Source organism: Podarcis raffonei, chromosome 4 (assembly GCF_027172205.1).
Source record: "Podarcis raffonei isolate rPodRaf1 chromosome 4, rPodRaf1.pri, whole genome shotgun sequence".
Lineage (NCBI taxonomy): Eukaryota > Metazoa > Chordata > Lepidosauria > Squamata > Lacertidae > Podarcis > Podarcis raffonei.
Genome location: NC_070605.1, coordinates 84780570 through 84804959, shown reverse-complemented (window position 1 = coordinate 84804959; position 24390 = coordinate 84780570). Strand labels below are relative to the sequence as shown.

Genomic DNA, 24390 nt, shown 5'->3' with positions numbered 1-24390 from the left:
ATATAAGATAAAAAATATTTTTATGTGGTTTCTAAACTGTTCTGCAAAACACGCTTGCTTGCCTGTCTCCCTAAACCAAACTCATGAACTTGTTCACAGTAAGGAACCTAGTGTTTTCTGTTTAGGCAGGAATGAGTAAAAGTCAGCTGAATAATACCCAGAGTGTGTGTTCCAATCTCATGTGATTGTGGGGACCCCTGAGAACCTCAGCTAGGAATGAATCAAGTAAATTAGTTTAGCACCCAGGAGTTGATCAGACCAGGGCCCTAAAGGCTATCTTACTTCCTAGAACATATCTGAAAAAGGAGGATTTGGCCTATAAAAACCTCAGATTACTGGGGAATCCATGTTCAACTGAACCTTTCTTTTCTATAGCTACTTTGCTTTGATGTTTTCCCTATTTCCCTCTGAATTATCAATGAAATTATTCTCCTACGTTCATGAAATCTAGGGCTGGTAACTCTGCAGGTTCAGAAAACCCAGCCACATGCTGAGCTCTTTGACAACATTACTGTGTCTCTACAGATCAAGGGGAGCTTGAATAAAAGGTGGTAAACCCCATATACGAGTAGTTTGTCATGACAACATGTACATGCCACCACATTATGAATGTGCACATGTCTATTTTGCCACATGTACCTACAGAACAACTCTTCAACTCATCTCTAGTGTGAGTTGTAATTTTTTTGAGAACGTATTCAGTCTATGAACAATGGAGAAACAAGATAATTATTTCCTTCAAAAGTTATGATTGGAAATATTTTACTACCTTATATTTCTGTGATTTCCCCAATACATTTGCCAGTGAAAACATAAGAGAATGATCATTGGGAATTAACTCCAAAGCCTCTCTTCCAACAGCTTCAGCTTGTGCTAAGTTACCTAGGAACGTAAGAAAAGAGAGGAAAGGGTGCCGAATAGCACACTAGTTTTTATTCCACAAAGCCGGAAGCAGGGCAAAAACCTGCATAAATACATCACATTTAAATGTTGCTGGGTAATTCTTATACTGTACCTGTATTATCAAGCAATATAATCATGTTGTTCCAAGCCAAACTGTGTTGTGGTTTCAGAACAGTGGCATTCCTCCATGCATTCAATGCATCTATGTGGCGATTGAGGTCAGCATACTGAAACACGGACAACAATATGACAGCAAATACAGTAACGGTAGTCCTGAATAAATTAGATCAATGCTCAAGTTCCTCCCGTGTTCTAGTTCCACTCCTGCTCATATTACTTTATGCAAAAAACAACAACCATGTATATATATGAAAAAAACAATAGCGAGTAGTGCTATATTTTGGAGACAAGCTCTTGAAAACAATTTATAATGGTCAAAGCCACGAAAGGCAATCTGCAGTGAAAGTTCTCGCCCACTGATATTGTAGGAACAACACACAGGAACATAGGAAACTGCCTTATACGGAGTCGGTCCATCTTACTCAGTATTGCATACACTGACCGGCAGGGGTTTTCAGGGTTGCAGGCAGGAGTCTCTCCCACCCCGACTTGGTGATGTCGGGGATTGAACCTGGGACCTTTTGCATGCAAAGCAGATGGTCTGCTATGGGCTGGAGTGCAGGGCTGAGGATGTGCCCTTCACCTACTGCACTCTGAATATTATTAGGAAGGTGCATGAAACATGCCAAAGTACTGCTGTTTAACCACACTGTTAACATCTAGGAAGTATGCTTAAGTTCGCCACCGAGGCAACATTTCATCTTACTCTCTTGCTGTCATTAGCACACATGTAATGCAATACACTTACCAAACGTCCTAAATTATAGTAACAATCTGGGTATTTTTTCCGGTGTCTAATTGCAGTCCAGTAGCTCTGCTCTGCTTCTCCATACCTCCTTAAGCTATTCTGCACTATTCCCAGATTCATCCATGCCGCTGCAAAATCAGGCCTAGGCAGAATTGTTGGATACGTTTAGTATATAGGACAGGACACAGCACTCCTTTTATATGCTCTGCAACAACAACTGGAATTGTGAATTTAAAAACGTACTGTATTTGTACAGCTAATGACAGCAGCTCTTCAGCTTCATGGAGTTCATTCCTTTCTTTCAAGATATTTCCCAGGTTGTTCATAGCGTGCACATATTTAGGATTCAATCTGGGCATGTAAAAGGGGGGAAATAATTACTCATTGGAAAAAGGCAGCCTGACTCATTTTCTTTCATTTGCACTACAGTAAATGAAATCTGCTGGATTGATTGCTTCTGTCAACAGGTGTCTTTTGTACAGGTACTGTAACGAGCTGGGCTTACAGGTAAGACCTCTCCCTTACAGCAGGTGCTTCTAATCTCAGCTTGTTACATACAGTGAAGATACCAGGTAGCCTGACATCTGGCTGGTTGATAGGGGATCAAATATTTATTTCACTCATTATAATGCACACCAATCTCTGACTTTTGTCTTCTGGGTTTCTGGGGCTTTCCCTGTTGTTATTCTGTCTTTCACAGCTACAATAAACCTACCATTAAAATTATGGACTGGTCATTTCTTCGTCAGAGGGCAAACACGCAAATTTAGCAGGCGATCAAATACTTACCCCCCTCACTGTATATAGCCACCAACTTGTGAGACCACCTATTATTTGAATCTCAACCTGACCAAACATAGGAAATTTACCCCTTAATCATATATTAAATCATCATCACCAATCTTATCTAGACTACAGTGATTTATTTAAAATGAGAGACAGGAAATGGTGCCCTCTCTAGAACGTGATGCAGAAAGAAACAACTATAATGTAGCTTCATTGCTAGGATGGCTTTGCTATCAGTGGTGCTTGCCTGCAGAACATGTTGAGCACATGCAGAGGATAGTGCTTTTACCCAGGCAGCATTATCTTGCTTTAAATTTAAAAACAACAACAGGAATACAGGTCTCCTTTATTCATTTTTCTACAAACACATGTCATCCCTTTTATTGCCTTCATTCATGTGCCCATATTTAATTTTGTTAGGTTTGTACTACCTAATTTTCTTTTGGCTTGATAATTCTGGAATTTCACATGACTTCCAATACACAGTAGTCAAACTTGCCACTATGATCCGATTGCACCCCTTAATCTGTGTATTTAGGATATGAGATATATGATGCATGAGTGTGTCTGTGTACACACACTAGTATATATCTCCTAACTACAAAAATATTGGATTGAAATTTAATAACCTATTGTATTTTCTACTTTTTCAGCAACTACCCAAATCTGGATTGGGATGGGACCACCTCACAATTCTTTCCAACATTTTTACTCACTCTGTGTACATTTTCCTAACCATAGTGTTCTAAGCTACTTTCATTCCCCGCCCCCCAAGGATTAAATTCTCTTTTGAATAATTCTAATAAAATTAATTTATTTTAAACAGTGCATTGAGATGTCATGTCTTCCAGGATCCGTTTTATAGGCCAATAAATGCAATATTCTGAATATTTTTTCCTGTTCCTTTTTTAAATCAGTTTTTATTAAAGATTTTCTTGTGTAACAAACAAGTGGAAAAAAAGGAAAAGTGCATATAGTGTCTCCACTTTCAGTTCATAGAGTCTTTTTCACAGTTTGTTTGCATTCATTGTGGGACACTTCCCTGTTCCCCTTTTAAACAGTAAACTGGCACGTACCTGACAGCTTCCCTGTAATAGTTGATTGCAGCTGTTTGGTTGCCTTTATCAGCCAGGTTTTTGCCAACATTATAATGAACCTGAAAGTAAAGGCCAGAAATGTATTAATTGTTCCAGACATTTATTACTCTTAGATACTAATAATGCAGCATTTATCTCTGCAACTGCAATTTTGAAAATAGATTTATGGTTTAACAAAGCATCTTACTTTTGTTTATAAATATATATACCACAGGTCAAGGTAAGTGCAACCTTCTTTGAATAATATGCATAATTTACAGTGATGTGTCAAGCTTCAAGAAGGGGATGGCTTGAAATAAAAACAACATTTGTGCTTTGACCCCTTTTCCCAAAGCTGATGCTGAGTCAAGCCTCTGAAGTTCAGGGCCAGGCTCAGCATTGTTTGTATGGGCCCACAATGTTATCTCTTTCCTTACACAGTGATAGTATGAGGTAGGATATATAGCAGGGACTCCATTAGGCTTTTAACACAGTCATGGTATGTTCAAATAGCATCAACAGCTGCCAGGAAAAATAAAAAATGTAGCTGAAGGGAATATGACACAAGAATTAGAGAGAAGAAAATAATAATCAGAGAACAAACATCCCAGTGAAAATGCAAGTCTTCAGCAACTTTGAAGTTCACCAAACATTTATCCAACTGAAAATTCATGCCTATTGGTTCTGATACGTTTTGGTTGAATGAGTTTTTTAAATTTCCAACACAAATATTTACAGAAAGTTGTAGGTCAGCGAAGAACATATTTGAACTACTCGATCTTCTGCTGACTCTGCAAATTTCAGCCCTCCAGGTTTCTGGAAGAACTCTCTTAGATTTGGGGGGGCATGCAATTGAGTCCACAGCAGGCCCAAAATGGACGTAGAAACCTGTCTCTCCTTGTACTGGGCCTATGCCTACTTCAGCATCATAGGTTAATGGTATTAACCAGTGTTGGTGCCTATGCCTTTGCTTAGCATGCTGACATTGGCCACAGAAGAGGGGAAGGAGTATACATTGTTGGTTGTGGCAGCAGCCAACTAGTCTTTACAACCACACAACTAGTCCAAGCATCCCAACATGTTTGTATACCAGCTAAGGCCAGATCAATCTATTTTTACTTACCAGCAAATACCATTCCCACTGCCAAACAAGTGTAACAAAGCAATTGGTTACACGATGGCAACTAATGAATCACTTTTCCCTACTAAGAGCACCTTGAAACACAATGTGAAAGAAGGGTATACTTTTATTTGTATATCACCCTCCATCTGTTTATCTCAGAGCAGTTCACAACATAAAAATATAAAATTAAAAACCCCCAAAATGCATAATAAAAGAACAAAAACAAACCAATAATAAATTCAGTAAATAAACAAACTGCTGATCTCCTCCCACAACATGTTTGAAAGGTTATCAGATATAACAAGCCAAAGGCCTAGTTGAAGAAAAATGTTTTTGCTTGGCGCCTAAAGGTGTATAATGAAGGCACCTGCTAAACCTCCCAGGGACATCATTCCACAAATGGAAAATCCTACGTGCACACCACCATACAGTATATCCAACTCCAAAGAGACCTTATGTTTTCAGAATTAAAACAAAAAGGAAGCTGCCATATTCACAATTGAGGAAACAGAAACCAGAGGTCTAGCTACATCTTTTACAAGCATTCTACAATAAGGAAGTGTGAAACACTGCATACCATAGAGTGTGGAAGAGGTATAGCTGCATTTTGTTGTGTGACAAAAAAGGAACGGTTCAACCATGGGGTGGAGCTGCAGCAGTGCTGTTCTGTCTGCATGGGCAGTGACAGAGCCAATACAGTGCTCCTGTCTGCATGCCCTTATTCCTCCTGAATAAGTGGGCTAAACAGCTCCTGCCCACCCCCAAACCAATCAGGGACAATGTGTTCCCTAGATCCACAAAGATTACCGCTCCTAAAAAACAAATGCTATACACAACAGCCATATATTGAACTATTATAGTTCCTCCGTTCCGTCTCCCTAAGGAACCCTAGGGAAATCAGTTTATAAGAGAGATGGAAATCTGTAGCATGCAATTCTTTGTAAGTGCCCTACAGGTTTTTCAAAATTGGCTACAAATACTGGTGATACTGAACATTTTGTTTGCATTGGGTCTTAAACTTCAGATTTTGTGTACTTTTTTTGGCCTACCAAACACAGTAAATGGCCTTTTGCTATCTTTCAGTAGGAAATGTGGGACATAAATTCAATGAATCATCGCCACCACCTTTTAGAATAAAGCATAGGCTAGAAAATTTCTAGTTCAGGTGTTTTAACTTTTCTGCATAAGCTAAGCCCTGAGAAACATATACGGACTGAGAAAAGGATATGGATTGCCAAGCTCATTCATGAACCAATTCAACTTTGATGCTAGGCAAATGTGATACACTGTTTCTTACTTTTTTATATCCCACAACTGCTTTTAATAATGCATAAAAGCAGGGATTGACCTGATTTCCAGAGCAGCATTATGCATGCAAAGAACAATACAGATCTTGAATTGTCTGTGATCCTCTTATGCTCACTCCTGCCATTAAACGCCACAGTAAAAGAAATCCTCTGTGCGGGATAACTTTTAAGGTTGCATCTTTACTGGAACTGATAGTTTGCTTGGGAGTTAAGCAAAGCAGTGTGAATTCTTCAATTGCCATTCCTATAAGCCCAGCTTGGAAACCTGGGATGCAAACCAGCATATGACCACTTAAATTAAGACCAGGTAACCTGGCACTCAACATTGAATCAGGGATCTGAATCAGCGGCGGAGGAAGCCACTCAGGCACCTGGGGCAGCGTGCCCATAGGGGCGGGGCCAGCCACCCATAGGGGCAGGGCGAGGGCAGGGCACACCACGGGGCTCCTGAATCTGCCTGCCTCCTCCCACTCAGTGACCCTACGGGTGGGGTGGGGAGGCAGCCTGCCTGTGTGGCTTGGACATACTGCAGGCCCCGCGGTGAGTTCTGCCTGGCATTTTGTCACCTCCCTCAGTGGTAACACCTGGGGCGGCCCGCACCAAATGTACCCCCCTTCCTCCTCCCCTGATCTGAATTAGTATTCACCACCCTTTTCGGACCCAGGACCCACCTTTAACTAAAGATTGTTTGGGGACCTGTTTCTCTTTCTTTCTTATGTTTGTATGGGGGTAGTGTTGCAGCTGCAACCTACCTTGCATCAGGCTGCAACCTGGTAGTAGCTCCCAACACACCAGTTGAAGACCAATGCTCTAAAGGATGGGAAAGGCACACAGGAATGTACCACAGGGATGTAGCTGCATTTTAGATCCAAATGACAGAGGAACAAAAAATAATTTTTGAACTTATTTGGTGGTGTGGGGAATGACTTAAATGAAAACACTTTCAGATTTTTAATTTCCTTTACATTTGTTCAAATTTTTACTTCAAAATAGGGATTTGCCTTTACGGAGTGCAATGCATACGGCTAATGCATATTACTCCAAAACTTACTTTTGCATTCAGTGGACACACAGACAAAGCACTCCTAAAAAGTTGTTCTTCAGATCTCCACTGGTTACTGCGGATAACGCAACGCCACACATTTACCAACAAGAGGCCCAGCAGAGCAGCAACAAGAAATTTCTTGGAGAGAAGAAACACATGTTAGGAACCACATTTAAAGCTGTGTGTGTGTGTGTGTGTGTGTACCTGTTGTCAGTTATATGGATCCTTTTGTTAGTACCTTTTTTTTAGCTTGTCTGCTCAATAGACTGAATCCGTATGTAATCAGCATGCAATAGCCAATACTTGGGAGGTAGGTTACTCTTTCTGCAACAACAAATCCAACTCGAAAGAACAGATTGCTTGCAGGAAGGAAAGGGATGATGAGAAATCCCAAACCCAATGTCAGGATTCTGGAAGGCAGAAAGTAAGTTACAGGATGAACAACGCAATCATGACCTCTTATGATATTTTTATGCTACAACTTAGTATCTGCATGTAAAAAGCTGGGGTTTCAAAGAATCTAATTGAATTCTGTCTTTTTAGCATGGAATCTTTAGAATCCATGCTGAATTCCATTCAGAGACATCAGAAATACGGTATCATATGAGAAAAATTCATGCCATGGCTCTTTTCTATACCAATAGCTTCCCAGGAATGGTAATGCTGTTGCATGAAGGAACTGCTGCATGGGCTCCTCTGTGGGGAAACCTGGAGATTTCTGATGTTACTAAGCAGGGTGAGAAGGAACTACTCAGTGGAAGATCTTGTAACACTGAAGGTCATGTTGGAAAAGACTCCAAGCAATCAGTTGTGTTAATGATGTCTGTGTGCTTGCCATGTAATAGTTTGGTGATCCAAAGTTTAACATAATGTACTCAATCTTGACATTCTAAATATGCACGGGAAGCCCTGGTTTTGAAGCGTTTACCTAAGTGGGAAGGGGAGTATTTAGTAGGGGTGTATAGCAGCTCTTTGCTGGGGCTCAATAATGAGGTGAACTGAGGTGATTTCACCACTCCCTGAGCTGGACCGCAGGGTCACCAAAGCACGCAGTCACTCCCCCCACAAGACCTCATGTTGCTCTGCTGCTCTATAGTTTTTGTACTCTACTTTGTGTAAACTATATTTCTATATTTCCCCCCATGCCCATATGTTTCCCTAGGTCCATAGGCTTTGCAAAAAGCAAGACTGTTCAGAATGCCATCAGTGAAGCTCTAAAGTGCTCTGGGTGATTTTGTTGTTGTTGGAGGCAGAGCAGCTGAAGATTTTATTTTTTTTTAAGTAAGATGCTTCGTTTATCTTTATTTTTTTTTTACAAAATACCACTGTGTTGCTTGGGTGGGGGTGGGAATCCTCTCGAGTGCTTCAGCACTCCACAGGCACTATTCTGAACACTTGCGCCTTGTAATGTCTATCTATAGGAGGACACAAGCACAAGAACGTTAAGCCAACCGCTATGAAGCTGCTAATAAAAGTTATTTTAAGGTAATCAAGAGAGGCAACCCCCCAACTCCCTCCTCAAAATTATGAAGCTAATATGGATGTGCTGGTTTCAGTCCATTTCTGGAAGAAAATGAAAGTGTTATTGACCTTTTCTTTGTTTAAAATGTCACATTTTAAAAAGTTGTCTTGCACAAGACCCCCTGGAACTGCCCGCCTGTGATTTGGTAAGTTTAATTCACTCTGGAGAAGCCCCCATGCCTGTAGATTTAATCCCCACTTCTGTCATAAGGGCAACAAGTTATAACTGTTTTTTAGATTCTCCTGATATTTAGTATGTATAATGAGAAACACTAACAGACACAAAGTATTTCCTTGTGGCACCAGGGTCTAGTTTTTAGCAAAATGTCTCTACAGTATAATTACTGTTTTACCACTGGTATCACTGGGCACAAGAGTTCTTCCTACTTTATGGTTTACCACAGATCATGTGTATCTGCTTTGCTTCCCCCCCCCCCCACAATACACAAGCACAAATGATTAACTGCAAAAATCCATGTTTATGTCAGGTCTCCTTTCTGTGATTCCAGGATACGGTTGTGTTTGTGCGTTCTGGATATCATCCAGGAACACATGTATGGAAGAAAATATTTTGATAGCTTATCATCCAAATATTAGCATACAAACAAAAAGAAACTTTTAAGGATCTGCCAAGGAAAATGAGGGGGCAGGGGATCCAAGGTATCTTAAGTGAAAAATTCCTGAAGCAAAAAGGCAAAATGTAATCGCATCTATGTGTTGTACGCAAACCAAAAAGATGGCAACCAGCACAGGGGTTAAGAGTGCAAGCTGTGACATTGCTGGTTCAAAGCTCACACCTTAGGCAAGCCACTATTTCGCAGGAATGAATACTACCTTGCAGGACTGTTGTAAAAGTATGGAAATAATGCACATGAACTGCTATTAAGACTCAAAAGCACTATTAGGTCATTTGTTTTTATTTATTTTTAAAGGGAAAAGCTGGATCAAGATTAGCAAGCATCCTTGTGGAGGAATAAAAGGCCAATTTGAACAAGGTGCAGTTTTGCCAATTAAAAGGATTAAATGTTTGGTTCAAGAACACCAGACCAACACCTGTAATATCTTCTCAAAAAATATTGTTTCATCCTCTTAAAGCAACTTTCATTTCTGTAAAACGACAGGGGTTCCCCTAGCCCACCCCATATTATTTTCTCTCTGACTGTTTACTGATGAAGAGTAATCACTCTGGGACAGCATTTTATTTTTTTAATCAACAGCCAGAACCATTTTTTTCTAAAAGTTTTTTTCTTAAGGGTTTTTATTATTATTATTATTAACAAAAGAAACATTGTGGAAAGAGGCGAAGGAAAACAACATACTTCAATTACACTTTATTCTGACCACAAATTACTTTTTACCCCCTACAGAGTTAAGGATCTGAAAATGCCATTTCAGAAAGAACATAAAGCAGCCATCCGTACCTCCCTTTTACAAGTTTGCCTCCCCATAGTCAGTGTAAAAAAATGATGGAGCCAAATTGGGAAGAGAATGCAAGTTGGAGCTATAAATATTTATTTGAACGGGGTTTGCCAAGGTATATTGATTCCACTGATTTGTTGTTTTTTTTAAAAAAAAGGAAGAGGAGGAAGATGAAGAGTGCTGGAAATAAGAAAACCCAATTAGAAATTTAAAATTCAATAATGTCGTTTACCTTCTCTTCTGGCTGTCTTCAGAGCACAAGGCTTGGCACATCAGAGCAATTAGGCAGAACCAAAGAACTGCTAGTGCAATTATTCTCCAGTCACTGACTGATTTAATAAGGGGCACGCAGCCCATTGACCAATCAAAACACAGCCACCAGGGACACAGCAGCAACCATGCATTCAACGAATAGTAGTAATTATAGTTTATAGCCTGTCAGTCAAAGGAAAAACAAACATTTACTTCATACTGAACTTTAAGAGGCTGTTAGGAAGGGGGGAAGGGGGTAAAATCACTACTACTTTTTCAGATCGCCTAGTTTTTATTTAAGCCTCCTCTTTAACAAAACTGTTTATCAGATAAAACACTTATTGGCTCCAAGACTCTAGCCTAATCAAATGTAAGTTAATTAAGGTTATCTCAGCGTAATTGCATGTTCTGCTGTCCCCTGCTCCCCACCATACAAATTTGGCTGCCCAAAAGAATATTCCTTTCTAGGAAGGCTTGTATGGTTACAATCCAGTGGGTGCCACTGGCAATATCCCACTTCTGGTTTTTGCTCAAAGTTCTTTGGCTTCTGCACCTAACAGTGGGCTCTGCCTTATGCAGCTCCAGAGGTCAAAGCATAGAGAATATATATGACGGAAAAACTACGGCTACTCAGATCAAGACAGTTCTGTATCATTAATCTAACCAGACTGTGGTAGATCCAGCAGAGCCATTCACTTTGAAGTAGACATTTCCAAAACAAAAAAAATCCTGATCCATAGGTGAGCATTAATTTTTTTTAAAAAAAGGAGTGGGGAGACCTTGGTAATATGCCCCCCTTGTGGTGCTGGCTTAAGCTGGGCTTTAGGCAAGAGGCACGAGGCACAAGGCTCTGACAGGGTCCCACAGCCCTCCTACCTCCTTCCCGAAGCCCAGTAAACATTTGTCTGGCTTGGGAAGGAGGCTGGAGGACTCTAGGACCAGTGGCGTGCAGCCAGTGGTCTCAGGGGACTAGGCTAGTCCCTTAAATGTTCCCCTGGCACCTCTAGCCCCAGGAAGCTTCTGCCTGGCTTAGGCAGGGAGGAACAATGCTCACACGCACGACGTTGCGACATGCCATACACAATCACCTTCACAAGCTGGTCCTAACTTTTCCCCTATGAAAAATTTCACCACACGTCACTATCTAGGACCCTGTCACACCTCCTTCCCGAAGCCAGGTTAGCACTCACTGGGTTTTGAGAAGGTGCCCTCCTCGCCTGGGGAAACTCAGCCAGATGGGCGGGGTATAAATAATAAATTATGATGATGATGGACATGTGTGTGTGTGTGTGTGTGTGTGTAAACCTCTACCTTTTGCATGGCTGGAATGTAACCCACTGTACAAAGGTCAAGAGTCAAGTTTGTTCCTCCACCCCTTTCTGCCCCCGGCTCTGTCCACAACGGGTGGACTGTCAGAAGTTGCCCATAAGAACTGTGGACATTGGACTGAATAAGGTTCCACACCCGATTTAAAACATTCACATTCTAAAAGCATCATTCATTCAGCACCCTCAAGGAATGACGCTTTTACCACTTTGATGGTTCAAATCTTGTAAGCTATGTATGAACACACAAAGCTGCCTGATGCCCAATCAGACTGCTGGTTGATCTAGTCCAGTACTGTCTACTCTGACTGGCAGCAGTCCACAAAAGCCTTTTTGCAAGCCTACCCTTGGGAGTTGCCAGAAACTGAATGGGAGAACTTGCTACGTACAAAGCAGTTGTTCTGGAAATGACACATGGCCCCTCCGCTTTTTTTAATTATAGTTCTTAATTTGTTAGCTCACTGAAAAGCAACGCCTTTGCCACTTACCCTCACAAATATACTGTCTGCGAATGAAGCTGGGTTATCCACTTCAGTAAATGCCGGTGGTCCTGTGCCCATAATCCGCCAGCGCACATACAGCATGGTGGCTCCCCCAGATAACAGAAGAGTCATCCTGAACAGAAGTCCTTTTCTAAACACCACTAGACTCTAGAGAGGAAGAGAGCAGAAGAAAAGGAAAAGCTCAGGTCATCACAACTTTTTCCTTTTAAAAACTGCAAATTCAGACAGATGGGTGTAACAGAAAATGTGTAGTGGGGGAGAGGGGAGGTAGTACTAATGCTTCTCTAACTTTGCCATCTACTGACCCAATTAATGATAATGATGATAGTAATAATAAGGGCTCCTGCGCTTGTAACACACACATGGTAGAAAAAGTTTGGTTGCTGTATTGTACTACGGTGATTTAATGGTGAGCAAAGCCATCATCATTAAAGACATCAGCTCCTCATACAGGCGAGGCAGAGTACAGACAATACAACGCTGCCAACAAAGACTCTGCCAAGCATGGAGCGAATTGTACAAGCAGCCCTGTGCTGCATTTATATTCCATTTTCCACAGAAGTGCAGAAAAGTCACAGCAGTCAGTGTGGTGTAGTGGTTAAGAGGGTTGGACGCAAGTTCAAAGACCTATGCTGCCCTGAAGCTCACTGGGTCACCACCTCAGGCCAGTCTCGTAGTCTAACTTACCTCATAAAGTGGTTTTGGGGTGTGTGGAGAAAACCACATGCAGCTCCTTGCAAGAAAGGTGGGATATACAGTACATGGACTTAGGTGCTGCCTGGTGGCGCTTAATGGGGTAGAAGCAGGAGGAGACAACTTGATGCAGTAGCCTGGAGCTGGTGTAATAATCAAGCCCAATTCCGCCACCGCCCCTCTATTCTCTTTTATGAGGCTGCTGCTAATGGGGATCCCACCAGTCACATTTCTGCCTACTGGCACATTCAGTGAGTAGAACACGGGAACTTTGGTGCCACCAGAAAAGACACTGGTGTCACTTGGCACGCAGAGGCTAGAGGGCTGGGTGGAGAGGTACCTCCATCCAATCCACGACCCCATCCCATCTGGTTCAAAGGGTTTTAGTAAGTATCCTGGTTTTTAAAGATAAAGTAAATCTTGAGTCCCTCTTGCTGCGAAAGAAGGGTAAAACCAATGTGGACAATCTCAGAAGCCAGCTTTCCCCTGTTGCCATTCTGCCGCCCTTACCCAGTGGACTAAGATGCGCCTATCCAGGATCGTGAGAAGACAGGCAGTTTATGGAAGCAGTGGAAATAGATGCACCAAGAAGAAAAACAACATTCTGTGCCCAAGTAATCCAGGATTTCTGAAGAAAATTGATAGGTCTCAAAGCCTCTCCTCAGCTTCATATTTATTTTTTTCATGTTTGGAAAACTGCAGGAAGAAGCCTGCATATGAGAATCAATGGTGGTCCCATTTGAATCCTGGCCCAAATTAAGTTCAACAACTGTGAGCCACATGATAGCGACATAAAAGTTTGTGAGGCAACTGTCGTTATAGCAACACTGCCAGTTACTAGTATAGGGTACAGATATGAAATTCTTCAGCATATCCTCATATTATTAGTATCCTACCTTGCAGTATTACAGACACAACAGGGAACTGCAAGAACATGAAAGTCTAATAAATAAACTTGCTGTTTGCTCTGGTTCATCTACACCATAAAGATTTACAATAAAACATAGGCTCCAATCTTCAGCATACTGACTTGGAAATATGCCCCACTGAAAACAATGGGGTTTGTTTCCAAGTAGGCACGTTTGGAGTTTGTTGCATTGGGAAAGAAGATGCATAGTATTATCAAAGCTTTTGATCAGGCATTCGAAACAGCAAGTTTCTAAAAAGAATCTGTATATATTTTATTTGTTACATCAGGCACAAGAGTACTCTCACTGCTTTAACCACCCTGAATTTATAAAATTTAGAATTTATCATGGTGGCAATAGTTATTTAAAGTATGGAACAGCCACCATGACATAGCATTTCTTACTCAACAACCACATGTAACTGTATTTAGCATTTCACTGTATTTGACAGATGACATGCAACACTTTAAAACATTCGACTAACAAATAAATAACCGACACCCTGTTTTATTTTGTACAGTGGATACGCAATGTCATATGAGATTTGGCAGCAGCTCACAGCAGTTGACAATTGCTAAACACCAAAAACAATCAAAGGAGACTGCTAACACTAGAGTTTCAAATTCTGCGGTAAAATGTCAAATGAACGCTTTAATTTTCAGCAAAGTTTTTTTTTATATAAAAAAAACCATTTAGCTTAATGGGCTACATTGCAGGGGGTTAGACTAGACGACCCTTGGGGTCGCTTCCAACTCTACGATTCTATGAGTTTATGATTGCATGAAATTATGAAACTATGTCCTTAAAGCTCTCATGTTTCTAGGCTCACCATGTAAGGAAGAAGAAAGCTCTCAACAACAGATTCTAGCTTCTCTGAGGGAAATAAGAGGTCACTTTTGCTGGGGAAAGCTCTCACAGAAGCCATTAGAGAGAAAGAGCTACATTAGGAGGCTGAGGTCCGGAAATTTGAATAGTCACTTGGCCAAAAGTCTAAGCCCCACCCCAAAAAAAGGAGGGAGGGAAGAAAAAAGGAGAGAAGACAGGAGTGATGCTAATGAGAATGGGCACCAGGAAGAAAAATCTAAGCGGCTTAAAGAGATGTGTGTTGTAGCCTGGAAGAGGTTTAGGAAGAGAGAAGCAAGTGTTGGTCTGTCAACTTGTGGCCAGTCAAAAGCAGGATAAAATGGAATGAAAAGTATGGACTTACAAGAACAGAAGACAGTAAAGATAGGAAGCTAAACAAAGGAGACCATAGGAGCCCACTCAGCTTCCCCAATAAAGTATTTGAGGGGACTGGGGGCCCCAAAATTGATGGGCATTGCCATTCAAATGATGTGAATGCACTGTTTCTTATGCGGGGGTGGGGTTAAGGTAAGCTTAAACCCCCCCCCCCGGCCAATATTTTATTCAAGTTTGGACCCCTGAAAGTAAGCCTGGAACAAAGGTTCCCATAAGGCAGGCATAGGCAAACTCGGCCCTCCAGATGTTTTGGGACTACAACTCCCATCATCCCTGACCACTGGTCCTGTTAGCTAGGGATGATGGGAGTTGTAGTCCCAAAACATCTGGAGGGTCGAGTCTGCCTATGCCTGCCATAAGGCCTGAACTACATAGGGTGAGGACTGGGGAAATTCTGTACGCTACTGCTGCAGGAAGGAAGTGAGCAAGCCAGGGGACTTTAAAAGTTCAGGAAGGCGATTTTTAAAAAATATATATTTGCATTATATTTTTTTAAAAAAACCTACACACAAAACAGGGACGCAAATCTACAAATCACCTCCTCCACTTACTCATCTTAAGGTGGCACAAAGCACAATGTATATTCATTGTTAAAAAAAAATCCAAATCAAAAAACAGAATTGTGATTGGAAGACAAGAGTTGCTATGTCTGCCCTATTGGAAAATGAGATTTTAAAGGATGTAATTTTGTTATTCTAAGAAGAGGTCATCTGATTCACATGATTAACTAGTTTTAGTAGCATTCCCTCCGATATTCAGAGCAGCGCTCCACAGAACAATTGCAGTAAGTCACGTTAAAGGATCTGCAATATTGAGGCTGAAATCATGAACACTCACATTTTGAAGGCAATGTTCTGTCATAGTGTTTGACCTCCAAATAATCTCACTTACTAGATCAAAGAACAGCTTGATCTTTCATGCTGCTGTAGATGTATTGACACTAACACTTAAATGCTAACTGTATGAAGTTAAATCGGCAGCTCTTTTAAATATATAAATGGAATCACCTCCAGCGACTTGTCCTTGCGCAGTATCTTCAAAAGAACTTCCAAAATATTGAGCTTGTTAATCATCACAGCATCAAAAAGAGCGTTCAAACCCTAAGAAGACAGGGATGAAAACAAAACAGGGAGAAGGTGAAAGAAGGTTAAGAAAGAGAAAGGAGAGATTTGTCTCGTTTAAATTTTGGTATGTATTTACACTATCTCCACTGCCTTGTGGGATATCGTCAAGAAGGGAAAAGCTAAGGATTAAACATATCCAGAGTGGAGTCCCTAAGACGGTGGGGTGGCGCCTTGTACACCTCCTTCCAGCAACTCCTGCAGCCAAACTGATGCCAAATGTATTCCTCTGCTTTCCTTTGGGCCATATCAGTGAGCTCGAAAGGAGGGACTTGTCGTCTGGGCAGCCCAGGACCTCCATACATACTGCCCAGGATTGTGCCCTGTGAAGGTCACTTCCTAATGCAGCAGTTTCACTTCACCCCCAGAGGCACAATCCACTGTCTCTTGAGACAGATGGATACCAACAAGAGTTACACCATGCAGTTCAATAATTACTCTGGATCTGTGTAGGTCTCTTAAGCCTCAGTTCAATCACTTAAAACAAGCCTTTCCCAGCCTGTTTTGGACTACAACCCAGCAGCAGCCATGCTGGCTGGGGTTGACGGAAGTTGTAGTCCAAAATGTGTGGAGAGCACCAGATTGGAGAAGGCTGGCCTAAACCACTTCATCTACCGTATTTTTTGCTCTATAAGACTCACTTTTTCCCCTCCCAAAAAGTAAGGGGAAATGTTGTGTGCGTCTTATGGAGCGAATGCAGGCTGCGCAGCTATCCCAGAAGCCAGAACAGCAAGAGGGATTGCTGCTTTCACTGCACAGCGATCCCTCTTGCTGTTCTGACTTCTGAGATTCAGAATATATTTTTTCTTGTTTTCCTCCTCCAAAAACCAGGTGTGTCTTGTGGTCTGGTGCGTCTTATAGAGCGAAAAATATGGTAACTATTTGTTTAAACAGAATTTCTATAACTGACATGAAAGGTTTTTTGTTTTAAAAATCAGTATATACATTTTATGAAATAAATAAAAACAGCTGCCTAATTTCTGAAAACCTCTAAGTGGTTTACATAACAGTACTGTAGGTCGTCCTGAATGGACTGTGACAAGCCCTGTGCGCTTCTCCTCCATGTGCAAGAGAAGCAGGGAAAACACTTTGGAACAAAGCTCAGATCAATGTTAATATACAAAAGCACCTGAGAAACAAACCAGGAAGTTAATCCAGAGTTTTGACATCTTGGTTTGTTTAAACTAACTTTGGTTAAAATAAGCCAGTGTCCCCAAGTTTTTAATGTGGCCCCAAGTGAAACTGTGGTTTATTCTACAATGAAAGGGGAAGATTTATCTCTCCTTATTTTGTCTGAAAAGGAGGAGGGAGCAGTGCCTCAGCCTACAGTTCACTGCAACTCATTCATGAGGGCCTTCTCGGTAGTGGCGCCCGCCCTGTAGAACGCCCTCCCATCAGATGTCAAGGAAATAAGCAACTATCTGACTTTTAGAAGACATCTGAAGGTAGCCCTGTTTAAGGAAGTTTTTACTGTTTGATGTTTCATTGTGTTTTTAATATTCTGTTGGGAGCCGCCCAGAGTGGCTGGGGAAACCCAGCCAGATGGGCGAGGTATAAATAATAAATTATTATTATTATATGTTCATCCACACCATTCTTTAGGAGTTGATGGAGCTGGACTAAAGCTTGAGTGACTTCCATCTAACCAATAACTTCCTACTGTCATTACGTGAATGGTTGTGTAGCATTGCTATGAAAAGTCTTCCACACTATGCCTTCCTTGCATGTGGTGAAGAGTTGGGTCTCACACCAAGAGTCATAAATTATATATATTTATCAATCTCATAGAGAGAAATGGGAGCAACGAGGCAATAAGACGCTCTTGCAAGTCTTAACCAAGTATAATGCAGACAGACTTGGGAGATTATTCATGGAACCATTGGTGTACATTCTTCAGTAACACTAACAATAACTCATGTAGTGAAATCAGCACTCAGCACACCTTCAGACTTGGCGAACACCAAATCTGAAAGCATTTGCAATAGAAATCACAAAACAAAAACAGGAAAAGAGGAAAGATTGTTAGTATTGTCATTGCTGAATTTACCACATGTTTTCTGTAAGAAAGCCTAAGCGATGCACAAACCATAAGGGACACATATTTTGCCATATGAAGAGAGTTTATTTAACAGTGAGCTGATAAGAAACGTCAATGTTTAACTGTTAAGAGAAGACTTACCAGTATTGTGATTCCTTGTTCTTTACACAGCATGGCTAGAGCTCCTAGTAGGACGCTCAGTAAGACCCAGGCAGTAGAAAATTGGGCTCCTTCTTTACCTATCAGTTTAAAAACAGGGCATAAAGAAAAGAAACTGACAACATATAGAAGCATTGACATTGGCCCTAGGTGGAAAGTTGTTTTGGAATAAGTTCTGTCATTCAAGGATATGCTCTTTGTCAATTACTTTCAAAATGTTTAAGATAAGAGAAAATGTGGTCTGCTTTTCATGGTTGAAATTTTCAGTAAGATAGATCGTAGACTTACATGTTCATTCCATTATCAAGTTACTGCCTGACATTAATATACAATAAATTCTGTTAGCAAATTTTAGGCTTCTGCTACAGATTAAGAGTACAGCGCAAGCTTTTTAAAAAGCAATAATTTGCACATAGATCTACCAAGCAAGTCAAAAATATCCCTCTGAACAAAAATACTGTGATTAAAATTGGCTGCTTTCCCAATACCAAATGGGAATTTTCTGAAGCCTTTCCACAAAATGTTATTTCGCACACCCTTCCCCCCACAACAGTGACTTCAGAAAACCCTTCCATTTGCCAACTCCATAATGCTACTGATTTCAAAGTCACAAACAGAGGACCTGTTCTCACTTCGCATTCTGTGCTCCAATATGGATACCCCCCTAAAGTGCAAAATAAATGTCTCTTGTTACGTCGGAAAGGAACATTAATAATTAAATAATTAACGTTACTTATAATTCAATAGTCAGGGTCAAACTAGACAAAATAATGGAGATCAATGAGAGGGCCTCCTTTCTTTTTTCATTTATTTTCAAAGCAGTCTTGGAGTTCTGAACGGGATGAGGATCACTGCATTGGATGATGCGATTTAAACCTTCTCCCTGCACCATTCACTTGGTCTGAACACATGCTCCCCACAATCTGCTAGTTGTCCCGTTTACCTGTATGTTTGTGTACCTGTATGTTTCCCTGAATAAGGAAAATAGTGCTTACATTATGCTCCCAAACGAGATTTGTGGTAAGGCTCAATATATGTACGAGAGTCAAAGTACTGGACTAGGACAACTCAAGTTCCAATCCCCATTCAGCGATGATGATCACGCTGTCCCAGCCTAAACTACTTCACAGGGATGTTGTGAGGATAAGATGGGGAAGGGGGTAGCTATGTGTGTGCCACGTTGACCTTCTCAGAGGAAAAGTGAGATAGAAATGTAATCATAAAATGAATAATAATAAATGCATGCGGATCCCTATACTTGTTGTTTAGTCGTTTAGTCATGTCCGACTCTTCGTGACCCCATGGACTTGAGCACACCAGGCACTCCTGTCTTCCACTGCCTCCCACAGTTTAGTCAGACTATACCAAATACTACTAGTATCCCTAGACTACATATGGCAAAAGCAACATCTAGACCAGTTCATTATGGGAATCTTTTCAACTCATCCTAAACAGGAGCACCTTTAGAAAGTGATGTGCAAAAAGTAAATGCGTTTCATTTCTAAGATTCTTGGGCCAGCATCAATCTTTGCTCTGAATGGGGGTACGGATCTATGCTAAAAAAGCACACTGATGTTCAACGTTTGAAAATTCTATATATTTGTATATACATGTGTGTGTGTGTGTGCGCGCGCACACACACACACATTTTTGCATGCACATTCTTCATTCTCATCCCTAAAATGGGTATCATACAAACTTATAAAAAAAACCTTATTAAAAAAAACCCCTGAATATAAAGTCCAACAGATCCAAATAGTCAATTTAACTTTTGATTCTCAATCAATAGCACCGAAAATGTAAAGCAATGAACAAGTGCCAGCTATTACTCTGGCTGCACACATGCCAAGTGTGCTAATCAGCTTAACGAAGCGCACTCCCTACAACAATGCTGCTTTCTCCCACCACGATCTCCTTTCAGAGAATGGAACTCATTCCTGGTTGGCACCTGAACCGAGTTTAAACTGGTGCACCATATTGTGAGAAGGCACTCTGCCACCCTCACCAGATGGCCACAAGTGTAATCCGTGCCAAAGATTTGTGGAAAGCAGTTGATTCCTGTTCCAGAAAGCTAAATGCCCACAAGTATTTCTGTCATTTTATATAAGAGAATCTAGTTTACAGAAATAGATTAAATTCATACTGCGAGGCCATGCAACTTGTACATTCATTTTATGCTCCAATGAAGTCATTGTGGGACTGAGGTCTATTTGGGTCGAAGGCTTGGCTGAACATTTACATCTAAAGCCTGGGTTCTCCCTCTAGCAATTAATAGGCAGCTTTGATTCCAAAGGTTAATGTGTAAGAGCAGAGACGGCTCTTGATTTGTACCACAGCACTACCCAGTATCTGACACAAATCATATGAATTGATGAAGCAGTGACCATACATAAACAAAAATGGGACTTGACATAAAATGTATCCCTGGGAGGGGAAACTGAGGACCACATTGCCTTATAGGAAAACATCTGGGGGCCACATGCCAGTGGTAGTTGCGAACCACAGGAGAAAGAAGGCAAAGCAATGGACTTTGTTACAGTAGGTTATATTCCAGCGATACAAAAGTTAAGAGGATTCTAGATATACACCACACGAATATCTCCATCCTTTATTCGGGCAAGAAGCATTATCACAGTTCAATGACACATTCCAGGCAGGCTAAAGCACACAGGGGAGTTGCCTGGAGCAGCGCTGGAGAGAGGTTTGGCCTGGGGAGAGGTCCACAGGCCTGAGATTCTCCTCACCTCACAAGTATTCACTGAGGAGAAGCAGGCAGAAAGGGAAAGGCCTTTCCCTATGGGGCTGCATGGTGTTAGAGAGCTCAGGTTTGAGACTGTCTCCTAGTCTTCAACCAGGAAATTTTACAGAGCAGGTTTTTCCTTTCCCCCCTCCTTATTAAACATCCCCACATAGCACAGGGAGAATTATTTTTAAACCTTTCCTATAAGCTGTTTGGAGCCTGAGCAAGCCAGGGTCCTCTTGCCCCCTGACCTCCATTTTTCTTTTTCTCTTCTCAAGCCCCACCCTAACAGTCCACATCTCAAATTCTCTGAACCACCGTCTAAATTCATAGATTGAAATGAGCCCCCTCAGGGTGTTTTCAGGTCCCATGTTGCTGAAGATGGCAGCAAGCAGTGGGGCTACGTAAAAAGTGGGTAAGGTTAAAAAAAAAAAGGAAAATGTAAATGACCCCTGGACGGTTAGGTCCAGTCAAAGGCGACTATGGGGTGCGGTGCTCATCTCGCTTCAGGCTGAGGGAGCTGGCGTTTGTCCAGACAGCTTTCTGGGTCATGACTAAACTGCTTCTGGCACAATGGAACACCGTGACGGAAGCCAGAGCGCATGGAAACGCCATTTACCTTCCTGCCATAGCGGTTCCTATTTAAGTACTTGCACTGGTATGTTTTCGAATTGCTAGGTTGGCAGAAGCTGGGACAGAGCAATGGGAGCTCACCCCGCCGCACGGACTCGAACCACTGACCTTCTGATCAGCAAGCCCAAGAGGCCCAGTGGTTTAGACCACAGCGCTACCCACGTCCCCTGCTATGCCAGGTAATACCACCCTCAAATGTTGCACGCTCTGATCCACCTCTTTCTGCTCCCCACCCCAAGATCCACACATACACAAAGTGTTCTAAGGAATCTGTAATGCTGAGGGAGTTAATTTTATCTATAGGGGGCCTACAGTCTACCCTATTTCTGGCTCCCTTAGACTGTTTCCCCCCCGCCTCCATGATTTTAGGGGAGCTATGATTCGTCAGCAGCATACCCCCCTTTCTTTCAAAACAGGGAGAAGCAATGGTGGGAGGTCATGTCTTTGGAATTCAATGTGAATCCAGAAGTTTTCTCTCTCTAGACAATGAGATGCGTTAGCATTTTCTTATCTCTATGCCACTAACTGTAAAAACTCACACAACCAGAAAACCCTACATGGAGCTTAAGTATTGTTGAGAAGAGTAGAGGTCATTAAAATACAGCATAGCAGAGGTATACATAAAGTATATACCACAGATCAGACAAGCGCAAAGACAAATCCAAATGATGGCATATAAATATTTAAAGAATTAAGGAGGTTTCCCTTAAAAAGCAGAAGCTAGCCCAAGTGAGTTAATATTTAAAAACAATGTAACTGTATAATGAAGCAAAAGAATAATAATATTGATGAGTAAATTGGCAAAGTCATAATAAATCTTTTATTAATGGCACAAATATTAAGATGGAAAAAGCATGAAATAAGCACAAAGAAGGTTCTGCAAGGAAACTGAGGAAGATTTTATAGCCATCAGGCTGTGCTTCAATATGGTGGTGGGGTACCTGGATCTGAAACATTTTGTTTGAAAGTGAATCTGAGTAAGTGAGTGAAACAGAGGTAACAAAGGAGACACAGTAAGCCTGCAACTTAATGCACATTCAGCTTTACACGCATGGCAAAAAATAAAAATAGGCTGGAAAGGGGGCAGGATGGGATCCTGGGGAAAAATGACTTTGTTTTGACTATATATGATTTTGGCTTTAGGTACGATGTCTGGAAGGCAATCAGTGCTTTTTTCTAAGAAAAAGGGTGCTGGTACTCACAATTAAGTTACATTAAGTGCCACACTTTTAACATTTGGGGGGGTGCCAGTACTGCATACCCTTGAGTGCCCCCAGAGAAAAAGCACGGATCATAATTCTGACACAATCCTCTTTCCATCCTGGTACCAGTCTATGAATTACTAGCCTCCATGTGGTTTTTTCAGTCACCTGTGTATCATCTGGAAAGGTTTCTTCTCATTCCTAATTCTTCTAACCAAAAGCATCTCTTTTAGGCCTGCCTCATATATGTAGAAGTAATTTATGTGAAGTAGGACTTGCATAAAGAGCTATACACACATGTATCTTACTTATAAGCTGACCAATTCATGAAGTATAAGGGTAACAGTGACCATTAATCATTATGGCTGCACACTTCCTCTAGGATCAGCAGCAACATGACTCTGATTATCAGCTGTTGGAAAACAAAAATATCCTGCTAAGAGGCTTCCCCTGAGGCATCTGGTTCATCCCTGTAGGAAAGAGTCTGCTGGACTAGATGAGTCTTTGATCTCATCTATCAGGGCTCTTTTTAGGATGCTGGCCATCATGCACTTAGGCCATCAAAAATATTCATTAAAATTCTGTCCTGCGTTTCAACCCACACCGAGGTCCCTAAGGAGGCTGGCAACAAAATGCAATTAAAAACACATGTGTATAATCCATAAATTTCACATATATGTGTACTATACCCTTTCCCCCTCCAATTCCAATGATTCTTCCAGTTACAGAAAAGGCAGATATACGTGCAAGCATTTAATTCACACACTACTTCCTACACGCAACATTAGAGAGATGGGGGACTGGTGACACAAACTGGGAACACTTTGATCTCTCAGCACCATATATTAATTAGGTACTAATTTTCGTTGTTTTGCTGGTGCTCTAACGGACTGATCTGCTCAGAGACCGATGGTGTGTGTTCAAGTACTTACTTTCTCTAAACGCCTTGCAGTAGCCAAGGAAAGACAATAAAAAGAACAGGGCGCACAGCAGGTCTGCTCTGCCAACAATCCCAGCGATCTTGAGAAAGAAAAGAAAAGGGATTTAATTACCAAAATAGAAGTTTCCCCTCAAGTGAAGTAGTGTGGAAGGCTAATTGCTTTTTTAAAAACCGTTGCATCAGCGCCACCAGGGATTTGTGAACAGTGGCCACAATGCAGCCCAAGTGAAGCATGCTGAAGTCCCCTTGATCTCAATATGAGAGAATTAACCAAAGGCTTCATCAGCTCTTATTGGAATCAATGAGCCTTTAAGAGCAGTTAACTTTAGCTGGGTTGAACCCATTCTCATTAAGTGGTAGCCCTTTCCCATGCTGGAAGTCAAAATAGAGAGTTCCTGCACGTATAAAGAGCCCTTGGATAATACGTTTACACACTACGTAATTTCTAGATATGTGAGTTTGAATGGGGGTATGGAAGATAGGAGACGGCACTTACGGAACCCCCCTACTCTGGCAGGAAAATACCAGGGAGGTCAAAACAATCCCCCTCATCCTTGTTCAAATATGTTCAAAACTGGCTTCATCAATC

The 24390-nt window shown here is 41.4% G+C and overlaps 1 protein-coding gene across 5 annotated transcripts in view; it reads right to left on the bottom strand.

Annotated features, from left to right (window-relative positions):
- Positions 1-24390, bottom strand: part of TMTC4 (transmembrane O-mannosyltransferase targeting cadherins 4) — a 45650-nt gene that overhangs the window by 5120 nt on the left and 16140 nt on the right. For 4 of the 5 annotated variants that reach the window (XM_053384479.1, XM_053384476.1, XM_053384478.1 and 1 more), the window contains 12 exons: positions 23794-23881; positions 18269-18366; positions 15976-16068; positions 12114-12275; positions 10281-10483; positions 7347-7518; positions 7115-7246; positions 3634-3713; positions 2015-2122; positions 1772-1913; positions 1016-1130; positions 770-882 (listed from right to left, as the gene is read on the bottom strand). In XM_053384479.1, coding sequence (XP_053240454.1) covers positions 770-882; positions 1016-1130; positions 1772-1913; positions 2015-2122; positions 3634-3713; positions 7115-7246; positions 7347-7518; positions 10281-10483; positions 12114-12275; positions 15976-16068; positions 18269-18366; positions 23794-23881 — 1506 coding nt within the window. The remainder of the gene's footprint in view (positions 1-769; positions 883-1015; positions 1131-1771; positions 1914-2014; positions 2123-3633; positions 3714-7114; positions 7247-7346; positions 7519-10280; positions 10484-12113; positions 12276-15975; positions 16069-18268; positions 18367-23793; positions 23882-24390) is intronic. The other variant, XM_053384477.1, reaches the window with a different exon arrangement.